Source organism: Bubalus kerabau, chromosome 21 (assembly GCF_029407905.1).
Source record: "Bubalus kerabau isolate K-KA32 ecotype Philippines breed swamp buffalo chromosome 21, PCC_UOA_SB_1v2, whole genome shotgun sequence".
NCBI classification, from domain to species: domain Eukaryota; kingdom Metazoa; phylum Chordata; class Mammalia; order Artiodactyla; family Bovidae; genus Bubalus; species Bubalus kerabau.
This window is the reverse complement of record NC_073644.1, coordinates 56,072,924-56,086,900: the sequence shown is the minus strand read 5'-3', so window position 1 is coordinate 56,086,900 and position 13,977 is coordinate 56,072,924. Positions and strand designations below refer to the sequence as shown.

The 13,977-nt window shown below is 41.5% G+C and overlaps 1 protein-coding gene across 11 annotated transcripts in view; it reads right to left on the bottom strand.

Annotated features, from left to right (window-relative positions):
- DCC (DCC netrin 1 receptor) overlaps nt 1-13,977 on the bottom strand; it is a 1,416,568-nt gene that overhangs the window by 87,257 nt on the left and 1,315,334 nt on the right. For all 11 annotated transcript variants that reach the window (XM_055559274.1, XM_055559275.1, XM_055559276.1 and 8 more), the window contains one exon: nt 5,077-5,303. In XM_055559274.1, the coding sequence (XP_055415249.1) occupies nt 5,077-5,303 (227 nt within the window). The remainder of the gene's footprint in view (nt 1-5,076; nt 5,304-13,977) is intronic.

Below are 13,977 nucleotides of genomic sequence, written 5' to 3'. Positions count from 1 at the left end.
ACTACAGAGTTGGCAAGAAGGTCCTCAAATTAAAGACAAATGGGCACAAGTATCTTATCACTCTGAATAAAATGGCTATCATTTGGAGTTAAACATTTCCCAAGACTTGGTAAGAGACAACAAAATCTGTCTCATTGATCTGAAATGTCATTGGAGCATATATATATATATATATATATATATATATATATATATATATCAAAAATGAGAAGGAAAATCAAGAAGGAGGTATCCTAGAAATCATTAGCAAAACGTTCTAAGGCCTGAGAGACAATTTTATTCCCTCCAGTGAGAGACAGAGGTGCTCTTCCTCTCCTGATGGCTAGGATAAAATGAATCTATAATAAAAGACATCTACAGACTCTTGAGGTTCCTGCAAAAGAGATCTGCCTTTCATTTATTCCCTAGGTAGAAGCTTATTGAGGCAGCAGGCTTGCTGGTCTACCCTGTGTCTATTCAAACAGACAAGAGATAACTGAACAAAGCATGTCTGAGAGATGAGCCAGTGTGGATTATGAGCGCTCTCATCATTTGGCTTGTCAAAGACAGAGGAGCTTCCTGTGGGTCACATGGGCAGCTGGAAAGTTAGGCTTGAAAGTAGCTGACCCCTCCAGAAGACCAGTGAGGTGGACAGGTACATCTGTTTCGCGGGGGGAGGGTTAAGTCCTGACGAGGTATCTCAGATCATGGAATTGGCCAGAGAAGCATCCCACAGGCTCCTGTAAATAATTCATGTTGTATTTTATAAGAGGCTGAGAATCTGGGTGCCACCTGAGGTCAGCCCATGTGCCCAGAAAATCAGTGAAGAGCTTCAAATTGTGCTCTCTTCCCTCCCACCTTGACTGTCTCCTTTCATCTTGTCTTTATCTCCAATCACTGTACCCCCACAAAAACCAGGAAGAGCAGAGAGGTAAGAAGAATGGCTAAAGGTGATTCTGAAATGGAGTAAGCTCCCTGCTTCTGTCCCACCCCTACCGCTCTATTTATTCCAAGGTGCTGGAGGATTCAGGAAACAAATTGTAACCCCCCTAGTCCTCAGAGCCAAAAGTCTGACCATAGGAGAAAAAGAATCTTTAAATTAAATTTCAGATTTTAATTTCTAATGGAACTGGACCATTTAATGATAGAAAGTGACAGAAAAGTTAAGGACTCTGCTTGAGATATCACTTAAGGTCTAGAAAAAGAATACTTATGATAAAAAAAAAATCAGCAATTAGAATCTTTGTTTGAATGACACTGTGAGAAAGCCTCATCAACCAGCTACACTTTCAATCAGTTACAATATTTTAATTTGGTTTAAAACAGCAATTCAGACAGTATGATACTGGCACAAAAGTAGAAATATAGATCAATGGGATAAGATAGAGTGCCCAGAGATAAACCCACACAGCTATGGTCAGCTAATCTATGACAAAGGAAGCCAGAATATACAATGGAGCAAAGATAGCCTCTTTGATAAGTGGTGCTGGGAAAACTGGACAGCAACATGTAAAGGAATGAAATTAGAACACTCCCTAACACCAAACACAAAAATTAACTCAAAATGCATTAAAGACCTAAATGTAAGGCCAGATACTAGAAAACTCCTGGAGGAAAGCATAGGTAGAAGACTCTGACATAAATCACAGCAAGGTCCTTTTTGACCCACCTCCAAGAGTAATTAGAATAAAAACAAAAATAAACAAATGGGACCTAACTAAACTTAAAAGCTTTTGTACAGCAAAGGAAACCATAAGTAAGATGAAAAGACAACCCTCAGAATGGGAGAAAATATTTGCAAATATAGCAACTGACAAAGGATTAATCTCCAAAATATAGAAATAACTCATGCAGCTCCAAAAAACAAACAACCCAATCAAAAATGGGCGGGAGACCTTTTTAGACCCAAATAGACATTTCTCCAAAGAAGACATACAGATGGCCAACAAACATGAAAAGATGCTCAACACCATTAATTCTTAAAGAAATGAAAAACCAAAACTACAAGGGGGGCAGGGTGGGGGAGATATCACCTCACACTGGTGAAAATGACCATCACAAAATCCACACACAATAAATATTGGAGAGAGTGTGAAGGAAAGGGGACCCTCTTGTACTGTTGGTGGGAATGTACACTGATACAGCTACTATGGAGAACAGGATGGAGGTTCCTTGTATGCATGTGTGTTCAGTCACCAAGTCCCGTCCGACTCTTTGCGACCCCATGGACTGGAGCCCCTTAGGCTCCTCAGTCCATGGATTTCTCAGGCAAGAATACTGGAGTGGGTTGCCACTTCCTCTCCAGGGGATCTTCAAGATGCAGGGACTGAACCTTACAATAATCAGGATATGGAAACAGCCTAAATGTCCAGGATAAAGAGAATGTAGTACATATATAAAATGGAGTATGACTCAGCCATAAAAAGGAACAAAATTGGGTCATTTGTAGAGATGTGGATGGACCTAAAGAATGGCATACAGAGTGAGGTTATGTCAGAAAGAGAAAAACAATATGGCAGATTAATGCATGTATGTGGAATTTGAAAACTTTGGTATAGATAATGTTATTTACAAAGTAGCAACAGAGACACGGACATAGAGAACAAACATATGGCTACCAAGGAGAAAGCAGGGATATGGGATGTATTGGGAGACTGGGGTTGATATATATGTATATGTATATATATACACACAATTGATACGATATATAAAATAGACAACTAACGAGAACCTACTGCATAGCACAGGGAACTCTATTCAATGCTCAATGTGACCTAAATGGGAAGGAAAGCCAAAAGGAAGGAGATATGTGTATATAGACAGCTGATTCACTTGGCTATACAACAGAAAATAACAACAGTGAAGAGCAACTATTCGCCAATAAAATTTGTTTAAAAAAAAAAAGCTAAATTGTCTGGAGAAAAGTAATACAGATAAATGAATAAATGATTGAGCATTTTTTTATTGAATCTAATTATTTCCATAGACAACTGATTCATAAGGATTATTCATACAGTTGTGTTTTCCAAAGTCTATTTGAATTATTAATATATTTGCCAGTGGTATAATACACTTCTAATTTCCTACTCAAAAAAACCAAACCAAAATAAAACCAGCTACTGATTCTGACCCAATGAATTGACCAAGCAATTTCTTGATGAGAGTATTGGGTCGATTATGTAACTTCCCATAAGCATTTTGAAACTATAAGAGCCCATATAAAGTGATATATCCTAACAACCATTTTCTGTTTATTTCTCAGTTATTCCTGGACATGGATTATTCTGCACCAAATCATTAAACAGCAGGCTGTTTTTGTTTTTTTTTTTTCTTTAGATTACTTGGTACACCAACAGAGCCTTCAGGGAGACTCCATCTGACTAGGCTAGTGAGTTTGAGCAAGCTCTGGGAGTTGGTAATGGACAGGGAAGCCTGGCGTGCTGCAGTCCATGGGGTCACAAAGAGTCAGACACGACTGAGCGACTGAACTGAACTGAGTGATCATATAACGTGATTGTGTGGGGATGACAGTCGATCTCCATGGTAATCAAGGCAAAGTAACAGAATAGTTGATGTTTTCATACTTCAAGTGTCCCTGAAGTGACTTTTTTTTAAAGCAAGGGATTGACAGAAAATTTAAAATCAACTTTTCAAAGACACAGGGAAGTAAAATATGTACAAATGGCTTCAAATTTTGCCTTGACAAAACTTTTGTTCAAGATGTAACAAAATGCAATTGGTTCATTTAGCCTCCACATTTCGATATGTCCTAACTGGATTGCCTCCTGTCTCTTAGAAGTTTCAAGAAGCGTCACAATTATACAAGGCATTTGACAAGATGATAGAATAGAAAGTAAACCCAGTTAATCAACCAAATTTACATCAGATTACTTTAACTATTGGTAAATGACCCGAGAATGACTGGCAAGTATATATATCCACAAAAGTGGGAGACAACTTGTGATGGTGCTGATGCTGCTGCTAAGTTGTTCAGTCGTGTCTGACTCAGTGCGACCCCATAGACAGCAGCCCACCAGGCTCCGCCGTCCCTGGGATTCTCCAGGCAAGAACAGTTCCTTATCCAGTGCATGAAAGTGAAAAGTGAAAATGAAGTCACTCAGTCCTGTCCAACTCTTCGTGACCCCATGGACTACAGCCTATCAGGCTCCTCCATCCATGGGATTTTCCAGGCAAGAGTACTGGAGTGGGGTGCCATTGCCTTCTCCCATTTGGGATGGTATTACTTAGTAATTTTATGTACTTCAGATTAACTTGGAAAAATTCCTTGAGCTAAGAGGTATTTATGAATAACCTGCTAATTTTACTTATATTTTGTTTCACTGTTGCTGCTTTTTTATTGTACCATTCTCTAGGATATGTACAATTTGCAGAATATATTTCTGTAAAGATGACCATTTAATGTATCCAATTGTGGTGATAATTATTCCTACGTGTGCCTAGTCACTCAGTCATGTCCGACTTCTTTTGAGACCCCATGGACTGTAGCCTTCCAGGCTCCTCTGTCTATGGGATTCTCTGGGCAAGAATACTGGAGTGAGTTGCCATGGCCTCCTCCAGGGTATCTTTCCGACCAAGGGATCAAACCCAGGTCTCCCGCATTGCAGGCAGATTCTTTACCATCTGAGCCACCTGGGAAGCCCCATTATTCCTTTATTATGTTTTAATTATAACGCGTGTGTGCATGCTAAGTTGCTTCAGTCATGTCTGACTCTTTGAGACCCCATGGACTGTAGCCCTCCAGGCTCCTCTGTCCATGGAATTCTCCAGGCAAGAAGACTGGAGTGGGTTGCTATGCCCTCCTGCAGGGGATCTTCCTGACTTAGGGATTGAACCCACGTGGCTCCTATACTGGCAGGCAGAGTCTTTACTGCTGAGCCACTGGGGAAGCCCTTCAAATATAATGTGTGGATATAAAAAATCGTGTTATATATAATATACATATTTAAGTTACAAAGTATCAATACATAAAAAGCCATGATTTCACCACAAGCTCGCACACACAAAGAGGACATCAAGAGCTCCTCTGGGCGGGGTTCAGCGTGGGATGTTTTTCCTGCCGCCAGTGAGGTCAGTTACCTGAATGAGAGGTGCTTTTGCTCCCCAGCTGCGTCTCTGACTGACTGTGGCTGACGGGCGTGAGGTCTTGGCAGCTCTGGATGGGGGAGTCTCTCGCCGTCGGGTCTGTGCCAGGCGGCTTCTCGATATTTTTCATCTCCATTTCTTCATGATGGATCCACAGGTCCGGGGGCCGGAGGTCCTTCTGGCTGCCCTTCCTTTTGCCAACGCTGTGGGTGGCCCGTTTCCTATGGAACAAAATTAGGAGGCAGATGAGAGTACCTTTATTTGATGGCTTTTCCTCTCTCTCTTTTTTTTCTTAGTCAATTCAAGTTAGAAGCGAGAGAGAGGAAACAAAAGCGCTCCCAGGAGGAACCCCGTGAAATCCAGGCGCTGGCAGCCTCGGCCCGGCTGCCTTTCCTCTCCTTCCCTGGAGCTTCGCCGCCTTCCGGAGACGCGGCGCGGCCTCCCCGGGGCCCGGCGGCCTGCCAGGGAGCGCTTCACGCCAGCGTCCCCGCTGCGGGCTTCAGCGCGAGGTGACGGTGGGTTAGATGGAGCCATATGCCGTTCTTTGGAGCCAGGCATAAGGTACCCGACGGCAACATCTGTCTAGCAGATAAATGACAGCGTTGCTTCCAAAGGGCAAATGGAAATGAAAAGGCCAGGATTTGTGCCAACAGCCAAGATTGGGGCTTAGAAGAAAGTGTGTACCTCAGCTGTCCAATTTCCTGTGCAACTGGGGAGATGGCCCTTTGAAGACAAAAATGCTGCAGAAACACATTCTCGGGAGAATAAAATGCTTTCATCTTGGAGTCACTGAGTGTCTGGATTCGAACACAATAGGACCCATCTTTTTTTTTTTAAAGACCGATCCTTTGACAAAAGAAGAAGCCATTTGGAAGTGTGCTGTAAACATCTCTTATTTTCAAATTAAGCATTTAGCAATCCTTAATTTGTTTTTCAGCAGCAGTCTCCTCTTGGTGCCAGTGAGATTGCAATGTTCCCTGCAGACTGAGTCAAGAGCCGGAGGCTTATGTTTGCCAATCTCTAGAGTAGGGGGTCCGGAGAAGGCAATGGCACCCCACTCTAGTACTCTTGCCTGGAAAAATCCCATGGGTGGAGGAGCCTGGTAGGCTGTAGTCCATGGGGTCGCTAAGAGTCGGACAGGACTGAGCAACTTCACTTTCACTTTTCAGTTTCATGCATTGGAAAAGGAAATGGCAGCCCACTCCAGTGTTCTTACCTAGAGAATCCCAGAGATGGCGGACCCTGGTAGGCTGCCATCTATGGGATCGCACAGAGTCGGACATGACTGAAGCGACTTAGCAGCAGCAGCAGAGCAGGGGGTCAGTAAACCATGACCTGAAGGCCACATCCTCCACTGTTTACTTTTGTGTAGTTTTTCTTGTAGTTTTTTTTTTTTTTTTTTAAGATTTTACATTTGTTTTAATTGGCATCTTGCTCAAAAGCAAGAACAATGAATGATTTGGTGGCTCCATGATAGTTACAAACAAAATCCTTAGGTAAACAGTTATGGTATCCCACATCAGTTATTTCACATTAAGGGCAGGTTGTTAAAACAAACAAACAAACAAACAAACAAAGAAAAACAGTGCTGTGCTTAAAGGGAGCACAAACAAGGTGAGCATTTTAATTTTATAACAAAGTTAAACCTAGCACATTTAAAATATAAAAAATACTGTAAGTACAAAAGTATCATTTCTGTGGAGGAAAACTCCAGTGCACCAACAGTGCAAAGAAAAAGCAGCATTTTCACAGCTGGAATTAAGTTTGTGTAAACACACACACACCACCACTCTGCCTCCTATGTGGAATATGCAGTTCTGTTGTGCCCTCCCCACCCGGGGCTGAAAAGAGCTCCTGGGGAGTCTCTTTTTCCAAATCATAGAAACTGCTCTGGCTTCCAGGCCATGGGCTGGGAAGATTTTGGTGTAGGGCAAGGAGATCAACGTGTTCAAGTGGGACGAGTTCTTTTTCAGACGGGCCAGCTGCTAACACTTCCAGTCCCCTTCTCCCCCCAGAAGCCTCCCAACCCAAGGGTGCCCCTGGCCAGAGGCCTACCTGTGTGACCCCAACTTCAGAGAGGGCGTCTGAGCGCAGAGCTCCATGCGGCAAGAGGAGCGGCAGCCTACGTTACCCACAGCTGATGCTGCTTTGCAAATGGAGCATTTTGGCCAACTCGGGATAACTACAAACACCTGTGATTCTTAACCCCACTGTGACCAGTTGGTTCTAAAGTAGGGAATGAGGGTGTTAGGTCTTTCCCTTCCTGATATTTTCAAACATTAATGATTAGTCCTTTCCAGTGTGGTTTTTACATTACTCACAAAGTGATATTTTCTTTCTCTTAAGTACTCCATCTTCACATTGAACCCCTGAGCTTCAGGTCTTACTTTAAACAAGTACGTGCTAAGTCGCTTCAGTCATGTCTGACTCTTTGTGACCCTATGTACTAGCCCACCAGGCTCCATGGGATTCTCCAGGCAGGAATATTGGAGTGGGTTGCCATGATCTCCTGCGGAGGATCTTCCTGACCCAAGGATCGAACCCATGTCTCTTATGTCTCCTGCACTGGCAGGCAGGTTCTTTACCACTACTGTAACCTGGAAGGCCCTTACCAGGGAAGTCTAAGAGGAAACAATGAGAAGGAGAATCAATGGCCCAATGCTTGCATTCCAGCATTAGGATGAGATAACAGCTAGACTTTTTTTTTTCCCTAAATTATTCAGAATTTACCAACTATCCAGACCAAAGATTATTTTCAAGCAGGAGAGTTCTGATTTCAACTTCTCCACTGACCCCTGTACAGCTCAACTTATTTTGTTTCCAAATGCTCATGGAAGGACTTCTTTGCTTAGCTATCCCTGGCGCCAGATGGGTTTGTAGACACAAAATGCCATAAGGATCATGGTCACCAGCAGAAGGTAGAAAATGGCTCCCATTAACACCAGGCTCTGCCCATGCAGCACTGCGTTCACCCGGCTCTACTCAGCGGGCTCCCAGGGCTGGGGCTCAGGGCCTTCAGCAGCCCCAGCAGGAGGCGACACAGCCACCACCATACCGAACTCAGCATCTTCTCTGGCCAGCAGCGGAAGCCTGCAGTGCCTGTTTTTGTAAATAAAGTTTTACTGGAAACCCACCAAGCTCATTCATTCGCATTGCATTGTTGAAGAGTTACAACAAATACCATATGGCCCACAAAGGCTAAAATATTTACTCCTGGGCCCTTTTTAGAAATGGTTTTCAACCTCTGCTCTATAGTTTTATAAATTTTTAAACCTCTGCTTGTAGCTTCTGTTTCTCTTAAAATAATAACATCGCTTCATAAGGCAGAATTCAGACAGTTAAAAGCTAACCTTTGGCAGAAGCCCAGAGGAGTACCTCTTTCTCAGTTTTCTCACGTGAAATGGATGGCTTACGAGGATAACTGCTTTTTTGTTAGCTAAATGGTTCAAACAAACTACTCTCAGTGGAGACTCTGTAACCTATTCAAGGCCACTGAGAATGACTTTGGTTCCCCAATTGCTGGATAAGATGCTTTGTACATATTAGGCCATTAGTACATGTTTGTTCTATGATTTGTTCATATTTCTCAATGTTTTTTGTCTTTCTTCAACTAGGCTGATGAGGATATAAAGAAAGAAATCCAGACTTCATATCTATTTAGTGGGAAAAAATGTGTAGGGTTTTCTGCTCTAATATTTTCCCAACAAGTATCTAAAATGTGCTGATTTCCTGGGAGCAGCCTCACACTGACTCTAGACAATGGTCTATAATAGCCCCTAGATCATTTTCTTGTGTTTAAGATAATAACTCTAACCATTTATTCCCTGAATTCATTTCCGTACACTTCACCGGCCCACAGGAAACGAGTTTGCAGTGCACACATAACTCTTTGTGTAATCCATCTCTGGCCATTTAGAAGAACTTCATGTCATTTTCAAACTGGGAGATTTCACCCAAGTATCTTTCTAACATATCACAATGCTAAATAAGTTAAACCCTGGTGCCCATATGACTTCATACAGAGGAACACCAGTTCCCAAATCTAGGACAAAATCATCAGAATGTCCATGATAACTCAATATTTAAATAGCTTGTGGTAAAGATGTTTGTAAAATAATTTATGAAACTGGAAGGAAATGATGAATTCTGGCTCGCTTGCTTACATTCATGCCTAATTCATTCATTCATTTACCAGTCCCCATGACTTCAGTACCAAGCATCTCCAGGCGTATCCTACTTAAAAAAAAGTTCTAAATTTGTTCAAGGCAGAACCTTTTTAGTATATTATGATTTATAACCTCCACTTGGAAACAAATTATTATTCCTGATAAAATGCATAAGTATTTTTCTGATGGATTTTAATCAGATCACAGCCCACCTCCAAGTAGCTGCTCATCCACTCAGCTGACAGTTATCAACAATCTAAAGATTTCTAAGCAGACTTTATTTCCTTTTTGTATATGGTCTGTCGACCATCTAACCTCTTCTGTTTTCTATAATGTCTCTTCTCAAGAGAGAAATCTCTGGCCTTGGAGAGGCCCCCCTGCCTGCTGGTAGTAACCCAGTGGTCCATGTAGCAGGTCTATAATAAAACTGGCATCTGCTCATAACTAAACTGTGTGGAGTTTGTCCTAAAACCTGTAGGAAGAACTGTCATGTGAACTTTTTGTCTATCTGCTGATTCCCTGACTAAATAACTGCTGCCTGTTTTTGTCCCCAGTTCCTCTATCTCACCACTGGAATCCTGTATGGAGATGAACCCAGTGCAATGGTTCCCGAAGTCTGGTCCTTGGACCAGCAGAACTGGCATTACCTTGGAAATTGTCAGAAATGCACATTTGCAGGTCCAGTCCCATCAGAAACTTGCAAATGGTGTTGAGACCCAGCAGGCTGTGTTTTAACAGCCCTCGAGGGAAATCTGATGCACCAAAACTTTGAGAAGCACTGTCTTTAGTGAAAGAAAACCAGATTTTCTTAGTTTAGTATAAAGCTAGGTTTTAATATTAGATGCAGAATGCGTGCGTGCTCGTGTGTGCTCAGTCACTTCAGTCATGTCTGACTCTTTGTGACAGTGTGGACGGTAGCCCACCAGGCTCCTCTGTCTATGGCATTCTCCAGGCAAGAATGCTGGAGTGAGTTACCATGCCCTCCTCCAGGGGATCTTCCCGACTCAGGGATTGAACCCATGTCTCCTGCACTGCAGGAGCATCTTTTACTGCTGAGCCACTGAACAAGCCCAGATGTAGAATATGTTATGCTATCCTTCCTGCCCCAACACACACACACCTTTTTTTCTAGGTACCAGTAATCTTGGCTTCCAAAAATAGCTGCAGGGTCTCTTCCCATCCGTGTGTTCTTGAATAAAGGCAGAGCAAGGAATCTTCAAGGCTCTACCTGCTCTTTGTCATACTGTGGCAAAGCTTCCACAGCATGATCAAATTCTGATGAGGTCTTATTTGTCCTATCTATGGATTTCTCTATCTATCTAGATAGCTAGTAGTCATCCATCCATCCATCCAATCTTCTGCCCACAATGCCTTCACAGTCCTATTTACTTACAAACTACTTAAGATCCCTTCAAGCCTGTCTTCTTCAGGAAACACTCCTGACCAATTTGGGTCAGTATAATCTTAAAATAGCTAAATCATGCCCCCTCATATTTCTCAACACCACTCACCTTGCATTGATCACTGTCTGTCTAACTGAGCTGACCAGATGCTCCCTGTGTGTGAACTGGTTTCCTCCACTGATACATGAGCAAAAACTCTCTTTACTCCCCTTCTCCAACATCATCCATTGTTTCACAAAATGTATCCCTTTGTTTATTCAGTGAACATTTGTGGATGGTAAATGTGCCAAGAAATGTACTAAGGACTAGAAATGTGAAGATCAAAGAGATAGTGGGAGTGAAAATGGAGAGATCACAACAGACAACATAGAAATACAAAGGATCATAAGAGATTACTATCAGCAATTATATGCCAATAAAATGGACAACGTGGAAGAAATGGACAAATTCTTAGAAAAGTACAACTTTCCAAAACTGAACCAGGAAGAAATAGAAAATCTTAACAGACTCATCACAAGCACAGAAATTGAAACTGTAATAAGAAATCTTCCAGCAAACAAAAGCCCAGGTCCAGATGGCTTCACTGCTGAATTCTACCAAAAATTTAGAGAAGAGCTAACACCTATCCTACTCAAACTCTTTCAGAAAATTGCAGAGGAAGGTAAACTTTCAAACTCATTCTATGAGGCCACCACCACCCTAATACCAAAACCTGACAAAGATGCCACAAAAAAAGAAAACTGCAAGCCAATATCACTGATGAACATAGATGCAAAAATCCTTTACAGAATTCTAGCAATCCAAATCCAATGACACATTAAAAAGATCATACACCATGACTAAATGGGCTTTATCCCAGGGATGCAAGGATTCTTCAATATCCGCAAATCAATCAATGTAATACACCACATTAACAAATTGAAAAATAAAAGCCATATGATTATCTCAATAGATGCAGAGAAAGCCTTTGACAAAATTCAACATCCATTTATGATCAAAACTCTCCAGAAAGCAGGAATACAAGGAACATACCTCAACATAATAAAAGCTATATATGATGAACCTACAGCAAGCATTATCCTCAATGGTGAAAAACTGAAAGCATTTCCCCTAAAGTCAGGAACAAGACAAGGGTGCCCACTTTCACCACTACTATTCAACATAGTTTTGGAAGTTTTGGCCACAGCAATCAGAGCAGAAAAAGAAATAAAAGGAATCCGAATTGGAAAAGAAGAAGTAAAACTGTCTCTGTTTGCAGACGACATGATCCTCCTCCCAGAAAACCCTAAAGACTCCACCAGAAAATACTAGAACTAATCAATGAATATAGTAAAGTTGCAGGATATAAAATCAACACACAGAAATCCTTTGCATTCCTATACACTAATAATGAGAAAATAGAAAGAGAAATTAAGGAAACAATTCCATTCACCATTGCAACGAAAAGAATAAAATACTTAGGACTATATCTACCTAAAGAAACTAAAGACCTATATATGCTGCTACTGCTACTGCTACTGCTGCTAAGTCACTTCAGTCATGTCCGACTCCGTGCGACCCCATAGATGGCAGCCCACCAGGCTCTCCCGTCCCTGGGATTCTCCAGGCAAGAACGCTGGAGTGGGTTGCCGTTTCCTTCTCCAATGCAAGAAAGTGAAAAGTGAAAGTGAAGTCACTCAGTCGTGTCCGACCCTCAGCGACCCCATGGACTACAGCCTTCCAGGCTCCTCCGTCCATGGGATTTTCCAGGCAAGAGTACTGGAGTGGGGTGCCATTGCCTTCTCCAGACCTATATATAGAAAAATATAAAACACTGGTGAAAGAAATCAAAGAGGACACTAATAGATGGAGAAATATATCATGTTCATGGATTGGAAGAATCAATATAGTGAAAATGAGTATAATACTCAAAGCAATCTATAGATTCAATGCAATCTCTATCAAGCTACCAACAGTCTTTTTCACAAAGCTAGAACAAATAATTTCACAATTTTTATGAAAATACAAAAAATCTTGAATAGCCAAAGCAATTTTGAGAAAGAAGAATGGAACTGGAGGAATCAACCTGCCTGACTTCAGGCTCTACTACAAAGCCACAGTCATCAAGACAGTATGGTACTGGCACAAAGACAGAAATATAGATCAATGGAACAAAATAGAAAGCCCAGAGATAAATCCACACACCTATGGACACCTTATCTTTGACAAAGGAGGCAAGAATATACAATGGAGAAAAGACAATCTCTTTAACAAGTGGTACTGGGAAATCTGGTCAACCACTTGTAAAAGAATGAAACTAGAACATTTTCTAACACCATACACAAAAATAAACTCGAAATGGATTAAAGATCTAAATGTAAGACCATAAACTATAAAACTCCTAGAGGAGAACATAGGCAAAACACTCTCCGACATAAATCACAGCAGGATCCTCTATGACCCACCTCCCAGAATATTGGAAATAAAAGCAAAAATAAACAAATGGGACCTAATTAAAATTAAAAGCTTCTGCACAACAAAGGAAACTCTAAGTAAAGTGAAAAGACAGCCTTCAGAATGGGAGAAGATAATAGCAAATGAAGTAACTGACAAACAACTAATCTCAAAAATATACAAGCAACTCCTGCAGCTCAATTCCAGAAAAATAAATGACCCAATCAAAAAATGGGCCAAGGAACTAAACAGACATTTCTCCAAAGAAGACATACAGATGGCTAACAATGAAAAGATGCTCAACATCACTCATTATCAAAGAAATGCAAATCAAAACCACAATGAGGTACCATTTCATGCCATTCAGAATGGCTGCGATCCAAAAGTCTATAAGCAATAAATGCTGGAGAGGGTGTGGAGAAAAAGGAACCCTCTTACACTGTTGGTGGGAATGCAAACTAGTACAGCCACTATGGAGAACAGTGTGGAGATTCCTTAAAAAACTGGAAATAGAACTGCCTTATTAACCAGCAATCCCACTGCTGGGCATACACACTGAGGAAACCAGAATTGAAAGAGGCACGTGTACCCCAATGTTCATCGCAGCACTGTTTATAATAGCCAGGACATGGAAGCAACCTAGATGTCCATCAGCAGATGAATGGATAAGAAAGCTGTGATACATATACACAATGGAGTATTACTCAGCCATTAAAAAGAATACATTTGAATCAGTTCTAATGAGGTGGATGAAACTGGAGCCTATTATACAGAATGACGTAAGCCAGAAAGAAAAACACCAATACAGTATACTAACGCATATAAATGGAATTTAGAAAGATGGTAATGATAACCCTGTGTACGAGACAGCAAAAGAGACACAGATGTATCGA